The sequence below is a fragment of the Hylobates moloch genome, unplaced genomic scaffold (genome assembly GCF_009828535.3).
Source record: "Hylobates moloch isolate HMO894 unplaced genomic scaffold, HMol_V3 SCAFFOLD_17, whole genome shotgun sequence".
Taxonomy (NCBI): domain Eukaryota; kingdom Metazoa; phylum Chordata; class Mammalia; order Primates; family Hylobatidae; genus Hylobates; species Hylobates moloch.
Window position 1 is genome coordinate 60,554,186 of NW_026652292.1, and position 13,778 is coordinate 60,567,963.

At 43.6% G+C, this 13,778-nt stretch overlaps 1 protein-coding gene across 7 annotated transcripts in view; it reads right to left on the minus strand.

Moving 5' to 3' along the window:
* Positions 1–6,500, minus strand: part of PI4K2B (phosphatidylinositol 4-kinase type 2 beta) — a 72,385-nt gene extending 65,885 nt beyond the window's left edge. For all 7 annotated transcript variants that reach the window (XR_009210469.1, XR_009210468.1, XR_009210470.1 and 4 more), the window contains exon 1: positions 6,066–6,500. Coding sequence is in view for 2 of the 7 variants with exons in the window: in XM_058430048.1 (XP_058286031.1) it covers positions 6,066–6,333 (268 nt within the window). In the remaining 5 variants the exon portion in view is untranslated. The remainder of the gene's footprint in view (positions 1–6,065) is intronic.
* Between the last annotated feature and the right edge of the window lie 7,278 nt (positions 6,501–13,778).

Consider the following 13,778-nt stretch of genomic DNA (forward strand, 5'->3'; position numbering starts at 1 on the left):
AGGAGTTCAAGACCAGCCTGGGCAACATAGTGAGACCCTATCTCTACAAAAAACAAAAAATTAGCTGGGTATAGTGGCATATACCTGTAGTCCCAGCTACTCAGGAGGCTAACGTGGGAGGATCACTTGTGCCCAGGAGTTCAAGGCAGCAGTGAGCCGTGATCATGCCACTGCACTCAGCCTGAGTGTCAGAATAAGACCCCGTCTCAAAAAAAAAAAAAGAAAAAAGAAACTTCAGGTGTTCACAAATTTGGTGCATTGAACCTAGCCTCAGGGCTTTTGGCGCTATTCACTCTTCAGGTCTTGAATTGGATGCCACTTTCTCTAAGTCTTCCCTGGCCCCTACATCTAGGGCATGGCTCCATACCTCAGTGCACAGCTTTCCCCATCCAAGCACATATACACAGTCTGTTAGGACCGTTTGCTTTGACTGTTTCCTCCATTAGGCTATAAAGATGTGAACAAGCATCCATATAATACAGGTCACTATTGTTTCCCCAAAGCCTTCATTTCCACTGCACCCAGTAGGCACTCAAAATATTTGATGAATGATGCATGTCTGCAATGGATGGAAAACAATGTATTTTATGCACTGGTTGAGAAATACTCTCCAACACACCACCACTCACGGACTTTCAAAAGCTCACTTATGGAAAATGGTCAAAACACATGGAACATCTGCTCTGCTAAAACCTTCCTCTAAATTAAACCAGATTATCAGTATGTTGAACCTAGATAAGGCAATACAGATAGTGAGAGGTGACAGCATGCTGGCAGCCCTCACTCACTCTCCGCGCCTCCTCGGCCTAGGCGCCCACTCTGGCTGTGCTTGAGGAGCTCTTCAGCCTGCCACTGCACTGTGGGAGCCCCTTTCTGGGCTGGCTGAGGCCTCAGCTGGCTCCCTCAGCTTGCAGGGAAGTGTAGAGGGAGAGGTGCGGGTGGGAATTGGGGCTGCATGCAGTGCTTGTGGGCCAGCGCAAGTTCCAGGTGGGCATGGGCTGGGCGGGCCCCGCACTGGGAGCGGCCAGCCGGCCCCGCCGCCCCTGGGCAGTGAGGGGCTTAGCACCTGGGCCAGCAGCTGCAGAGGGTGCTGCTGGGTCCCCCTGGGCCGGCGCTGTGCTCGATTTCTCACTGGGCCTTAGCTGCCTCCCCACAGGGCAGGGCTCGGGACCTGCAGCCGGCCATGCCTTAGCCTCCCCCAACCACCGTGGGCTCCTGCACAGCCGCCCCCTGCTCCATGGCGCCTGGTCCCATCAACCGCCCAAGGGCTGAGGAGTCCAGTCACAAGGCACGGGACTGGCAGGCAGCTCCACCTGCAGCCCCAGTGCTGGATACACTGGGTGAAGCCAGCTGGGTTCCTGAGTCTAGTGGGGACTTAGAGAACCTTTATGTCTAGCTAAGGGATTGTAAATACACCAATCAGCACTCTGTATCTAGCTCAAGGTTTGTAAATGCACCAATCAGTGCTCTGTATCTAGCTAATCTAGTGGGGACTTGGAGAACTTTTGTGTCTAGCTCAGAGATTGTAAATGCACCAATCAGCACCCTGTCAAAACGGCCCAACCAGCTCTCTGTAAAACAGACCAATCGGCTCTCTGTAAAATGGACCAATCAGCAGGATGTGGGTGGGGCCACACAAGGGAATAAAAGCAGGCTGTCCGAGCCAGCAGTGGCAACCCGCTCGGGTCCCCTTCCACAGTGTGGAAGCTTTGTTCTTTCGCTCTTTGCAATAAATCTTGCTGCTGTTCGCTCTTTGGGTCCACACTGCCTGTATGAGCTGTAACACTCACCGTGAAGGTCTGCAGCTTCACTCCTGAAGCCAGCGAGACCAAGAACCCACCGGGAGGAATGAACAACTCCAGACGCGCCGCCTTAAGAGCTGTAACCCTCAACGCGAAGGTCTGCAGCTTCACTCCTGGGCCAGAGAGACCACGAACCCACCAGAAGGAGGAAACTCCGAACACATCTGAACATCAGAGGGAACAAACTCCAGACACACCGCCTTTAAGAACTGTAACACTAACCGCGAGAATCCGTGGCTTCATTCTTGAAGTCAGTGAGACCAACAACCCACCAATTCCGGACACAATAGCACCAGTAGTTAAAACCATTTCTGCTGAAATGGATTTCAGGGAAGTTATAAGAACTACTTCTATGAAATTAGTCACTTTTACCACAGATATTGTTCAGCATACAGCATTCACCAAGAGACTGTGACAGGCTACCCTTTGTCTGTTCTGTTTTGGTTCAAATAACCAGTTTATTTTAACTTTATAGACCCCATGATTGTGTTTCTCTCAAGTTAGCTGCTCAGTAATCTTAAAAATCAAATTTGTGGGTTGCCTGCATCAAGCATCTCAGGTACATCTTGTGTACTCTTATTCCGGGCTCCATCTTCTTCTCATCTTTCTTCCTTTGAAATGGTTTTCTTATTCTGTTCACATATTTATAAACTACCATGAATCATTAAATGACTTACAAATTCACATTTTCTTTTACTCTGGCAGCTCTTTGTGAATTCTAACACTGTTTTCTAACTGTTAGGCTCTCCAACAGGAGCTAAGTGCTCCTGATTTGTATTAACTGGGAACTTGGAGAAGTCACTTCACTTCTTTGTGCTTTTTTTTTTTTTCTTTTGAGACAGGGTCTTTTTCTGTAACCCAGGCTGGAGTATAGTGGTGCAATTATAGCTCACTGAACTCAGTGTAACCTGAAACTCATGGGCTCAAGCAATCCTCCTGCCTCGGTCTCCTGAGTAGCTTGGACTACAGGTGTGCACCAAAGAGGCCTCCCAAAGTGTTGGGATTACGGGCATAAGCCACCATGCCCAGCCTCTCTCTGTACTTTCTTGAAATGAGAACAAGGCCAGGCATGGTGGCCTTGTAATCTCAGTGCTCTGGGAAGCCGAGGCAGGCGGATCATCTGAGGTCAGGGGTTCCAGACCATCCTGACCAACACGGTGAAACCCCGTTTCTACTAAAAATACAAAATTAGCCAGGCATGTGCCTGTAATTCCAGCTACTTGGGAGGGTGAGGCAGGAGAATCGCTTCAACCTGGGAAGTGGAGGTTGCAGTTAGCCGAGATCACGCCATTACAATCCAGCCTGGGCGACAGGCGTGAAACTCTGTCCTCCCACTGCCACCCCCACAGCCACCCACTGCAAAAAAAAAAAAAAAACCCAACAAAAATAGTACTCACATCACGGGGTTGGTTATGAATTAATATATATGAAGCATACAGAACTATGCCTAGCACATATTAACTGCTATGTAGGCATTAGCTATCATTACTACTGAATTCATTGATTAGTTAGAACAAGGAATGCACTAATCCTTCCACTTTGACACTGATCCAACAACACTATGGTTTATGCTGTTTGTAGGCTTTATTAAATGCCTTGTTGAAGATAACAGACATATGACATTCTTCCACTGGCTAAAGTACATAAACCTCTTGCTTATATAAGTAAGAGTTAAGCATCATAAATGATGTTCATATTAATCTAAAGGCAAGAATTTCTTGGAACTAGTGAGGTAGTTTCATGGAAATCGTACGGTAAAGGACAAATGAAGTTAATGGAGTCATTTAAAAAATAACTAAACTTAAAAATTAAATTACTCAATCATGAACATTTTAGTCTTTAAAAATTTTTTAAACAGTTTTCACAGAAACTATTTTAAAGTCCCATTAAAGGTAAAAACCTCCAAAATAACCACAGACACAATTATTTTATAACACTTGTGGACCCACGGCAAAACGGAAAAGGGGCAGATGATGAAAAAAGAACCAGGCTTCCTCCTGATTTATCACTTCCTGGATATTTGACTTCGGGCAAACCATTTACCTCTGAAGTCCTATGAGCTACCAGTCATTACCAGTTTATTAATTCTGAATCCTCATAATGAGAATAAGGGTGAATAACAACTAACTTGCTGTGCTGTTGTGAGAATTTTTTTTTTTTATTTTTTTATTTTTGAGACAAAGTCTCACTCTGTCGCCCAGGCTGGAGCGCACTGGAGCCATCTCTGCTCACTGCAACCTCCACCTCTCGGGTTCAGAAGCGATTCTCCTGCCTCAGCCTCCTGAGTAGCTGGAATTACAGGCGCCCGCCACCATGCCTGGCTAATTTTTGTATTTTTAGTAGAGGCGGGGTTTCACCACGTTGGCCAGGCTGGTCTCAAAACTCCTGACCTCAAATGATCCACCCACCTAGGCCTTCCAAAAGTGCTGGGATTACAGGCGTGAGCCATGGCACCCAACAGAGAATAAAAACTTATTTATTTATTTATTTTTGAGACAGAGTCTTGCTCTGTCTCAAGACAGAACCAGGCTGGAGTGCAGTGGAGAATAAAATATTTTTTTAAAAAAGATTTTAGCAAATTGTAAGCTGTGATATAGGTAAGATATTACCCTTAAAAAAGGTAGGAAATCTAAGAATCCATTTGTATTCTAACACTATACTCTATCCTCACTTTGAATTTTTGTTGTTGTTGTTGTTTATTTTTTATAGAGATGGGGATCTCGCTATGTTGCCCAGGTGGGTCTCGAACTTCCAGCCTCAAGCTATTCTCCTGCCTAGACCTCCCAAAATGCTGGGATGGGATTACAGGCCTGCCATCTCGTTGGCCTCTCGCTTTGATTTTTTTCTAGCCTTAATACTGTTTGTTTATAAAATACCTCACTTTCACAGAACGAGTGCCTTTTGAAGGCTTTAGGCTCTTTTAAAAATCCAGGTACACAAGGTAGCTTACACACGGTAAGGGGCAGAAAAAGGCAAGCTAGCTATTTTACAGACTAAATTATAAGTAACATATACGCAAATTGCCAATGTAGCTAGGCAAATGCAGGCCCATTTGTGATCTGGTTCCAGCTTCACATTGTTTGGTTAAACGTCAATGCATCCATCAGCTAACATTATAACGGGAGCAGACGTTGGTTAAAGCTTAAACAATCAGACAAATGGCTCCCCTAGGGCTTCTCTGATTTATTTACTCTAGAATATGCCTGAATGTAACCTCCGGCTAGAACCTGAATGACCGATTCTATCCAAAATTCTTTAAACTATAGAGGACACATTAGTGTACCACTAACAGTACGTTTAAAATCTAACAACTCCAAAAAAAACTAAGCAGCGTTAAAGAAACTTCCATTTTCTGTGGCTTTTAAGTTGTCACGTGTGAAGCGATAAACCAACGGGGTGCACAACATCTCATTTAATCCATCCTCACAACCAGCAGGGAGGTGTTACCATCGACTTTTTACAAACAAGTCTGTCTCACCTCTAGCTGAGAGTCTTACAAGTCTGTTATTTCCACCACATTTGCCTAACTCCACTCAACACGCCAGAAAAACTCACTTTATTAACAAATATCCAGGCCTGCACAGCATACCTAAATTTAACTTTCAACATCGTTTCAATTGCCCTGTTTCACCTGAGGTTATCAGTCCGCTTGACAGCGAAAAGAGGCTTTTCGTTTCGTTTCGTTTTCTTATGTATTAGAAGTAAATCAAGAAAGAAAAACTAAACTGTAAGAGGGCAGGAACAGACTTTCAACTGCTTTTGCCCCCTGTGGCTAACGTCATAATAACAACATTTAATGGAAAAAGGTTTTGAAACGTGCCCCAGTGGCAACTGGATATTCTGGCTGCCCATCTCTCTCCTGTCATCCACTTTGCAAATTCACCACTCCGGGAACTTTCCCGAGAGTTCAAGGTTCTTAATTCAAAAGTCAAGTCCAAACGTGAGCAAGGACTGACGTCATTTTACAGCGTTAACCTCTCCCCAGTGTCGGTTTCTAGAAGTTTAGACTCTGCAGGGAGGTCTAAAGAATCGGTTTAATGACAGCCACTGGCCTTAGGAGAGGGAGCTCCCGGAGAAAGAGCGAGCAGGCTAGGTGCCCGCGGTGCGGCTGCGGCTGGCCCTGGTCCGAGCTCGGGAGCTGCTGCCCAGCGAACGAGGAAAGCCCGTCCACCTCGGCCAGCGCGCGCTGGAGTCAAGACCGAGCCGGGCGACAGGGGCAGCCGCCCGGAGGGGCGCGGGGAGTGGGGCACGGCCGGGTCGCACCTGAAACCGCGGGGCGGCTCCGGTCCAGGTCGGCGGGCGAACTCCGGGAGACCCCCACGTCCCCGGGCGGGAGGGGCAGCTCCTCGTCGCCGGCCGCGCCCTCCTCCCCGGCAGCGTCCAGCAGCCTCACAGCGCTGCCTGGGGCGCCTCTCCGCGGGTGGGCCCAGGCGATCCGCGGCAGCAGCGGCTCCCGCTCCCCATCCTCCTCCTCCTCCGGGCTCCCGCCGTCCGCGGACGCCAGCCAGTCGGGCTCGGAGGGATCCTCCATGGACTCCCTCTGCTCCCTCCGCGCTGAGACCAGATCAGAGCAGCCAGGTGGCCGAGACTGGGCTCTGCATGGCGGGGAACGGGAGCGACCGGGCAGAACGGACGCCACCTCACCAGCGCACTGGCCCGCTTGGCGCCCGCCCAGCGGTTGCCCCGCCTAGCCGCCGGCCGCGCTCCACCTCGCGCCTCCGCCAGGCACCACCCCCGCGCCTGCGCAGAAGGGTCGTGGCGGCGGCGGCGGCGGCAGCGGGGCACGTGGGAGTGAACAGGGGGCGGGGCTTTTGAGGGGGCAGGTTGGGTGGGGCCGCCACCTGCCTCCGTGAGCGCGGGGAGAAGCTGGGCACAGCTCGCTTTACTCCCAGTGGAGGGCGGGAAGCTGAGTAATTTTCAAAGAGGTGCCCTCTTGCAACCAAAATCGGCCTGTCCGCGACAGAATTCTCTCTCAGAGTTTACCATAATCTGTAACTATAGATTTAATTGTATGACATTTATTTCCTCTAGACGTCCAGGAGGGCAGGGACCTTGTCTTTGTTCAGATATTCTTGATAGTGGCAGTTTGTATGTTCTTTTTTTTTTCTGACTAATCTAGCTAGAAGTTTATCAATTTTTAAATCTTTTCAAAATGTCATGTTTTGATTCCATTGATTTTCTGTTTTCTGGTCCATTGCCTTATTTTGCTCTTTATTGCTCACTTGAGTTTTGATTTCCTCTTCTTTTTCTAGTTGCTTAGAGTAGAAGATGATTGATTCTGGATCTTTCTGCTTTTCCAATGCCAGTATTTTAAGGCTATAAATTGCCCTCTAAGCACTGCTTTAGCTGAATTTTTTTTTGGTGGTTGTTTTTGAGACAGGGTCTCACTGTGTTATCCAGGCTGGAGTGCAGTAACACAATCATAGCTCACTGCAGTCTCAACCTTCCGAGCTCAAGGGATCTTCCCACCTTTACACTGTAGAAGACACAGTAGCTGGAACTGCAGGTGTGCACGACCACACCTTGTTAATTTTTAAATTTAAATTTTTTGTAGAGATGGGATCTGACTGTTGCCCAGATTGGTCTTGAACTCCTGGTCTCAAGCAGTCGTCCTGCTTCAGCATCCCAAAATTCTGGGATTACAAGCATAAGCCACCTTGCCTGTCCTGCTACTGTGCTTTTGTTTTCCTTCAGCTGAAAAGTTTTTAATTTCCTTTATGATTTCCTCTTTGACCCTGTAAAGGAAAATAAAAATCTCAGAACCACCCCCCACCCCCAACTTGTTATGTCAAAGGTAGAGTTAAGCCTGGAGACTGAAGTCACCCAACACTACAATCCTTTTCCCAAATGGATAGTGTTACTTCCCATCATTGTATTAAAACTTTATACGTTAGCCAGACCCTCCTCAAAATGTAAAAAAAGCCTTATGCATCTCAGTCTCAGGATGACTGTCCTCAACAAATTAATCATAGTAAATTCTTTACCAGCCCTTAAACCTTTCAAGATGTATATCCTTCCATAAAACAAGGACATGTCAATTGTATAACTTTAAGTCTGCAACCTAAATCAAACTGGTACAACTAAAGTCTGTTAAATTTCACATGGATAAATTCGATTACAAGCTTATCTTCCCAGATGCAGAACAAGGATAAGATCAATCATTCCTTCACCTGAGATATCTGTATAATTAACTTCCTTTACTCCATTTTCTTTGAATGTTCACCTTATCTTATGCATAGCATAGAGTTACTGGGCACTACCTAAAGTCTAGCAAAAACGTAACCATTTGCTTCACCACCTACAACCCTCTTCTTTGATGCCTTCTCCGCTTTAAAGAAAGAATAGCTGTAAGTACAGGTGACTGCCACCATGCCCGGCTAATTTTTGTATTTTTTAGTAGAGATGGGGTTTCACCACATTGGCCAGGCTGGTCTCGAACTCCTGACCTCAGGTGATCCACCTGCCTCGGCCTCCCAAAGTGCTGGGATTACAGGTGTGAGGTACTGCACCCGGCCTGTAACTGCCTTTTAATTGGAGTTTGGGGGCCATTTACATTTAATGTAATAATGATGTGGTTGGATTTAGATCTATTATTTTGCAATTTGTGTTTTATTTGCTTTAACCTTTTCAGTTCCTCTGTTCCTCCTTTCCTGCCTTCATTTGGATTAATTCAATCATTCTGATTATTTCATTTTCATTCCACCATTGACTTTCTGTTATACTTCTTTTTTTTCTTTTTTTGAGATGGAGTTTCACTCTTGTTGCCCAGGTAGGAGTGCAGTGGCACAATCTTGGCTCACTGCAACCTCCGCCTCCTGGGTTCAAGCTATTCTCCTGCCTCAGCCTTCTGAGTAACTGGGACTACAGACATATGCCACCATGCCCGGCTAATTTTTGTATTTTTAGTAGAGACGGGATTTCACCATGTTGGCCAAGATGTTCTTGATCTCCTGACCTTGTGATCCACCCGCCTCAGCCTCCCAAAGTGCTAGGATTACAGGCATGAGCCACCACGCCTGGCCTCTGTTATACTTCTTTACATTAATTTTTTGTGCTTACACTAGGGTTTTCAATATGCGTCCTTAAATTATCTCAATGTACTAGGAGCCAATATCGTACTATTTGACATAAGAGGTAAGAACTTAGCAAAAGTGTCATTCCATTTATGCCCCATCGTTTATGTTATTGCTGTCATGTATACTAGACCTAAATATTTAAATACAGTGAATAATTTCTGCCTTAATTGCTTTTTTAGAGAAATTACCCACATAGTTACAACTTCCAGTGTTCTTCCTTCCTTTTTGTAGACTAGAGTTTCTATCTAGTATCATTTCCCTTTCCTCTGAAGAATTAAAAACAAATTTTGTAATGCAGATTTGCTGGTTAATATGGCTTGGTTGTGTCTCCACCAAATCTCATCTTCAATTCCCACGTGTTGTGGGAGGTGGGAGGTGATTGAGTCACGGGGGCAGATCTTTCCGGTGCTGTTTTCATGATGGTAAGTGAGTCTCATGAGATCTGATGGTTTGAAAAACAAGAGTTTCCCTGCACAAGCTCTCCTTGCCTGCTCCCATCCACGTTAGATGTGACTTTCTCCTCTTTGCCTTCCACCATAATTGTGAGGCCTCCCCAGCCATGTGGAATTGTAAGTCCAATAAACTTCTTTCTTTTGTAAATTGCCCAGTCTCAGGTATGTCCTCATCTGCAGCATGAAAACAGACTAATATGCTGGTGATAAATTTAAGTTTTAATTTATTAGAAATTGTCTTTATTTTACCATGATTTTCAAATACTATGTCCTCTGGATACAGACTTCTGGGTTGATATTGCTATCCTTACCCATCTAAGTTCAACTGTAAATATGCCATTCTATTGTCCTCTTGCCTTCATTGTTTTTGAATCATAACGCTTCACTTACACACTCGACTTGTGCTATGTCATTTTCTCTAGCTGCCTTTAAGATTTTCTCTGGTTCTTTGGTTCTTTGATTTTCAATAGTTTGACCATGATGTTTTTGGTATGATTTTCTTTACAAATATCTTGCTTAGTTTTGCTTTACTTCTTGAATCTGTAGATTTATGTTTTCCACAAAATCTGTAGAAATGTCATTCTTTTTTTTCTAGAAGCAGTTTATTACCTTAAAGCATTTAGCAAACCTAGTATCTGACCTGTCTAATTTCAACCAACTGTCTTTATTTTACCAATAATCTTTAAAACTCTTGATTTCCCAAGCTTACTAAAGTCATGCTGTTACAGGCCGTTAGACGGCATGAGCAGGGCAGGAAAGGGCTCTTCTCCCACCCACCAGGAATGTTGGGTGATGGCTCAGCAATTATCACATTGCCTCTCTAAAAGTCATACACTGGCACCTAGGGTCAGGAAGATGCCATTTCCTGATGGTCCACACCTATTGCACTAAAGTGTTAATTGAATGCAGATGCCAGGGAGATGCAACTTCCCTGGCATATGCATTAAGAGACAAAACAGCAGAGTATGACCTTCTGTGGCACTCCATGGGAAAAGGGAAGAAAGCCTTGGGTGAGCATGTGTACAACTTCCTAAACACACTGCATGTGCTCACCTCCCAAGGGTAGGGAGGGCACTGTGCATGCGGGCAGCCCACCCTAAGGAAAGAATCATGGGAAAAGAGCCAGCCTATAAAGTCCTAGGATCAAGGTTCAACACTGCACTTGACCTTCACGTGCCCACGTGCCTGCTTGAGTCTCTTCCAAGCATACTTTTCATTTCTTTCCTGTTCTAAAGCCTTTTTAAATAAGCTTCCACTCCTGCTCTGAAACTTGACTTGGTCTCTTTTTCTGCCTTATGCCCCTCAGTGGAATTGTTTCTCCTGAGGAGGCAAGAATTGAGGCTGGTGCTGACTAGTGCAGATTCGCTGCTGATAACTTGGATACCTTCCACCGGTAACAACATCAACTAAAAGGCATTACAGTTTTTATATTTCTGACAAAATATTTGATTTAAGCACTTGTTATTTTTAAAACGTTAATTAGAGCTCTTTCATATATAAACATTACACACATAACACACATATAACTACACAGACAGAAGATCCAGTAGTTGTAGGATTTTTCATTTGCCAGTTTTTGTTTCTTAATTGGATTACTGGCTTCAGGGTGGAGCCCTTGGAGGAACAGGGCTAGGAAAACATGCAGTTTCTAGGGCCTAATAAGCATACACAGCTGGAAGGCAAAACAGATCCCCAAAACTTCGGGGTCTCTTTTTCATACTAGATCCTGGATCCCCAAAAAAGAAATGCTACGGAACAAGACAGAGCGTGATTTTACCATGCATTTCATTGCAAAGCAACCCAAAGACAGTCAGCCTGTTCTGTGATCTCAATCATTATTTCTTCAAATATTTCTTTTCTGCTCTATTCTCTTTTCCTTCTGAGATTTCTATTAATGGATGTTAGACTCTGATATTGTTCCAAAGGGCAGTAGAACTCTACCTATGTTTTTATTTTTCTCAATAATTGTTCTCTCTGTTCTTCAGGTTTGATAATTTGTCTTTAACTGTTTTAAATTCATCAATCTTTTGACTATTTCCAAAAAGTTGTTAAGCCCACTCAGTTTGTTTGTTTTTAATTTCAGACCCGTACTTTTCAGTTCTACAATTTCTATTTAGTTCCTTTTTAGAGCTTCTATTTCTCTGCTGAAATTTTCCATCTGTAACTCATTATGACATATATTTTTGAAGTCCTTGAAAAAAATGTATATATATATAACTTTTAAATGTCTCTGCTAATTCTTACATCTGAGTCCTCTTATAGTCCGTTTCTATTTACTGCTTTTTCTCTTGATTATGGGTCAAACTTTCCTGTTTCTTTACATATCTGTTAATTTTTTATTGTATACTGAATATTGTGGATGATATATTATAGAGCCTCTAAATTCTGTTATAGTCCTTTCACAAATGCTGATTTGTTCTAGAAGATAAATAACTTGGCTGGAGTCAAACTCCACCTGAAATTTCTGGTCATTTCTTTCAGCAATCCAACTGTTGCTTTTTGTTGAGCTGCTTGAAGCCTCTCCATGCATACACAGTTCAGGAGTCAACCAAGGATTTGGGCAGAGTGTATATGCATATTTTAGAGTTCTCTTCCTCTCTGACTTCTCTGTTTTCAAGACATCTGTCCTCCAATTTTAGCTGCTCTGAGAGCCCCAGAGTCCATTCCCTAACTTCTGAAGCCCTTAAGAAACTGTAGCTTTCTAATTGAGTTCCAGCTGCTTTGCACAGTGAATATTCAGAAGTGCCCTTAGGTGAAAAGGTGTATGAACATAAATCTCACTCATTATATTTCTATGTTTTGAAGAGTAGCCATGACTTCCATTCCTATCTGCTTGCTTTTGGTTGCTTTTCAATGTCTTCAAATAATTGTTTTTTGTATTTTGTCCAAAGTTTATCATTTTTATATGTAAGATTAGTTCAGTATAGTTTTCTATAGTGTGTTTGACTGGAAATGCATTTTTAGTGAAATGAATAATGCTATATTTTCTCAGTAAGTCATCTGTTAGTAGAGAAATATTACTTATAGGTAGATGAGACAAGATTCATCATCAGTTCTATTTGTAGTTTTAGTTTTTACAAATGGAAACACTGAGAAAACCTATTCAAATTAATAGATGGATACGGGAAACATTTTGTAATAGCAACGTCACTCAAGTCTTAGACCTTTTTCCAAGATATATGCTAAAAAAAATCAATCACATAATACTCTAGCATCAAACACCTTATGATTTATTATCAGACTCCTTATTTAGTTCCTCCAACATTTGAATTATTCACTTTCTCAATTTCTGGGGAGTACACCAAAAAGCATTTTAAAAGACTTACCACATTGTTAATAATTATACTGCAACTCTTTCATTTCAAGCCACCTTTTAACTTGGAGTTGAGAACATAGAAATATTAACATTTCTATAGATCTTTTGCAAATAAAATGTTTTTTTGTTAAAATGGTTTTATCTTGAAATTTAAGTTTATTTTTGTCAAAGCCCTGGAACTGCTGATTTGGCTCATTCAATGTATGTAAAACATCTAACTTAAAAGTTAATCAGGGCTGGGCATGGTGACTCATGACTTAATCCCAGCTTTTTGGGAGGCCAAGGCCAGAGGATTGCTGGAAGCCGGAGTTTTAAAGACCAGCCTGAGCAACATAGTGAGACCCCATCTCTACAAAAAAACCCAAAATTTAAAAATTAGCTGGGCATGGTGTCGCACACCTGTAGTCCTGGAGAGACTGAGGTGGGAGGCTTGAGCCCAGGAGTTAGAGGTTACAGTTAACTGTGATCACGCCAGTGCACTCCAGCCTGGGCAAGAGTGAGACCCTGTCTCTAGAAAAAAATAAAAAGTTAATTGGAAAAGCCAGGTTTCATTATCAAATCCGTCAGCCAAAGAAGACTTTTTTCAATTCACATAAACATGTTAAAATGTATTATTGTATCAACATCTCGGTTTTAAATTCTAAGGCTCTACCACCTTCAGTATACCTTACGGATACTTTCTTCACTTGGTTCTTATGGGATACTCCCAAAGTACTGGGATTACAGGCAAAGGAGTATTTCTTTAACCAGAAAAGAAAGAAAACACTGCTGCTACTTTAGGGAACCTTTGTTAAAGGAGCTTTGCCAACACCTATATTTCAAATGCAGCCTTTGTTGGGAGCCTTGGGTTTGTTTACACCTTGGGGCAAAAAGCCATTGGAAGATTCAGAATAGGTGTTCTGACACCAACTCATGCACTGCTATTCAATTCTGGCACTAACCACCCAGAGTTAGTACAGAACCCACAAGTTAAGCATTTAGTCCTCCACAAGTTTATCCTCATTTCGGATGCCAGCCATGTTTCTGGGGCACCCTGGCCACCTCCCCTTATGAACAACTAGATACAAATTCAGGCGTCAAACCTGACCCCCTCAGATTTGACAATTTGGTAGAATCATTCACAGAACGCAGC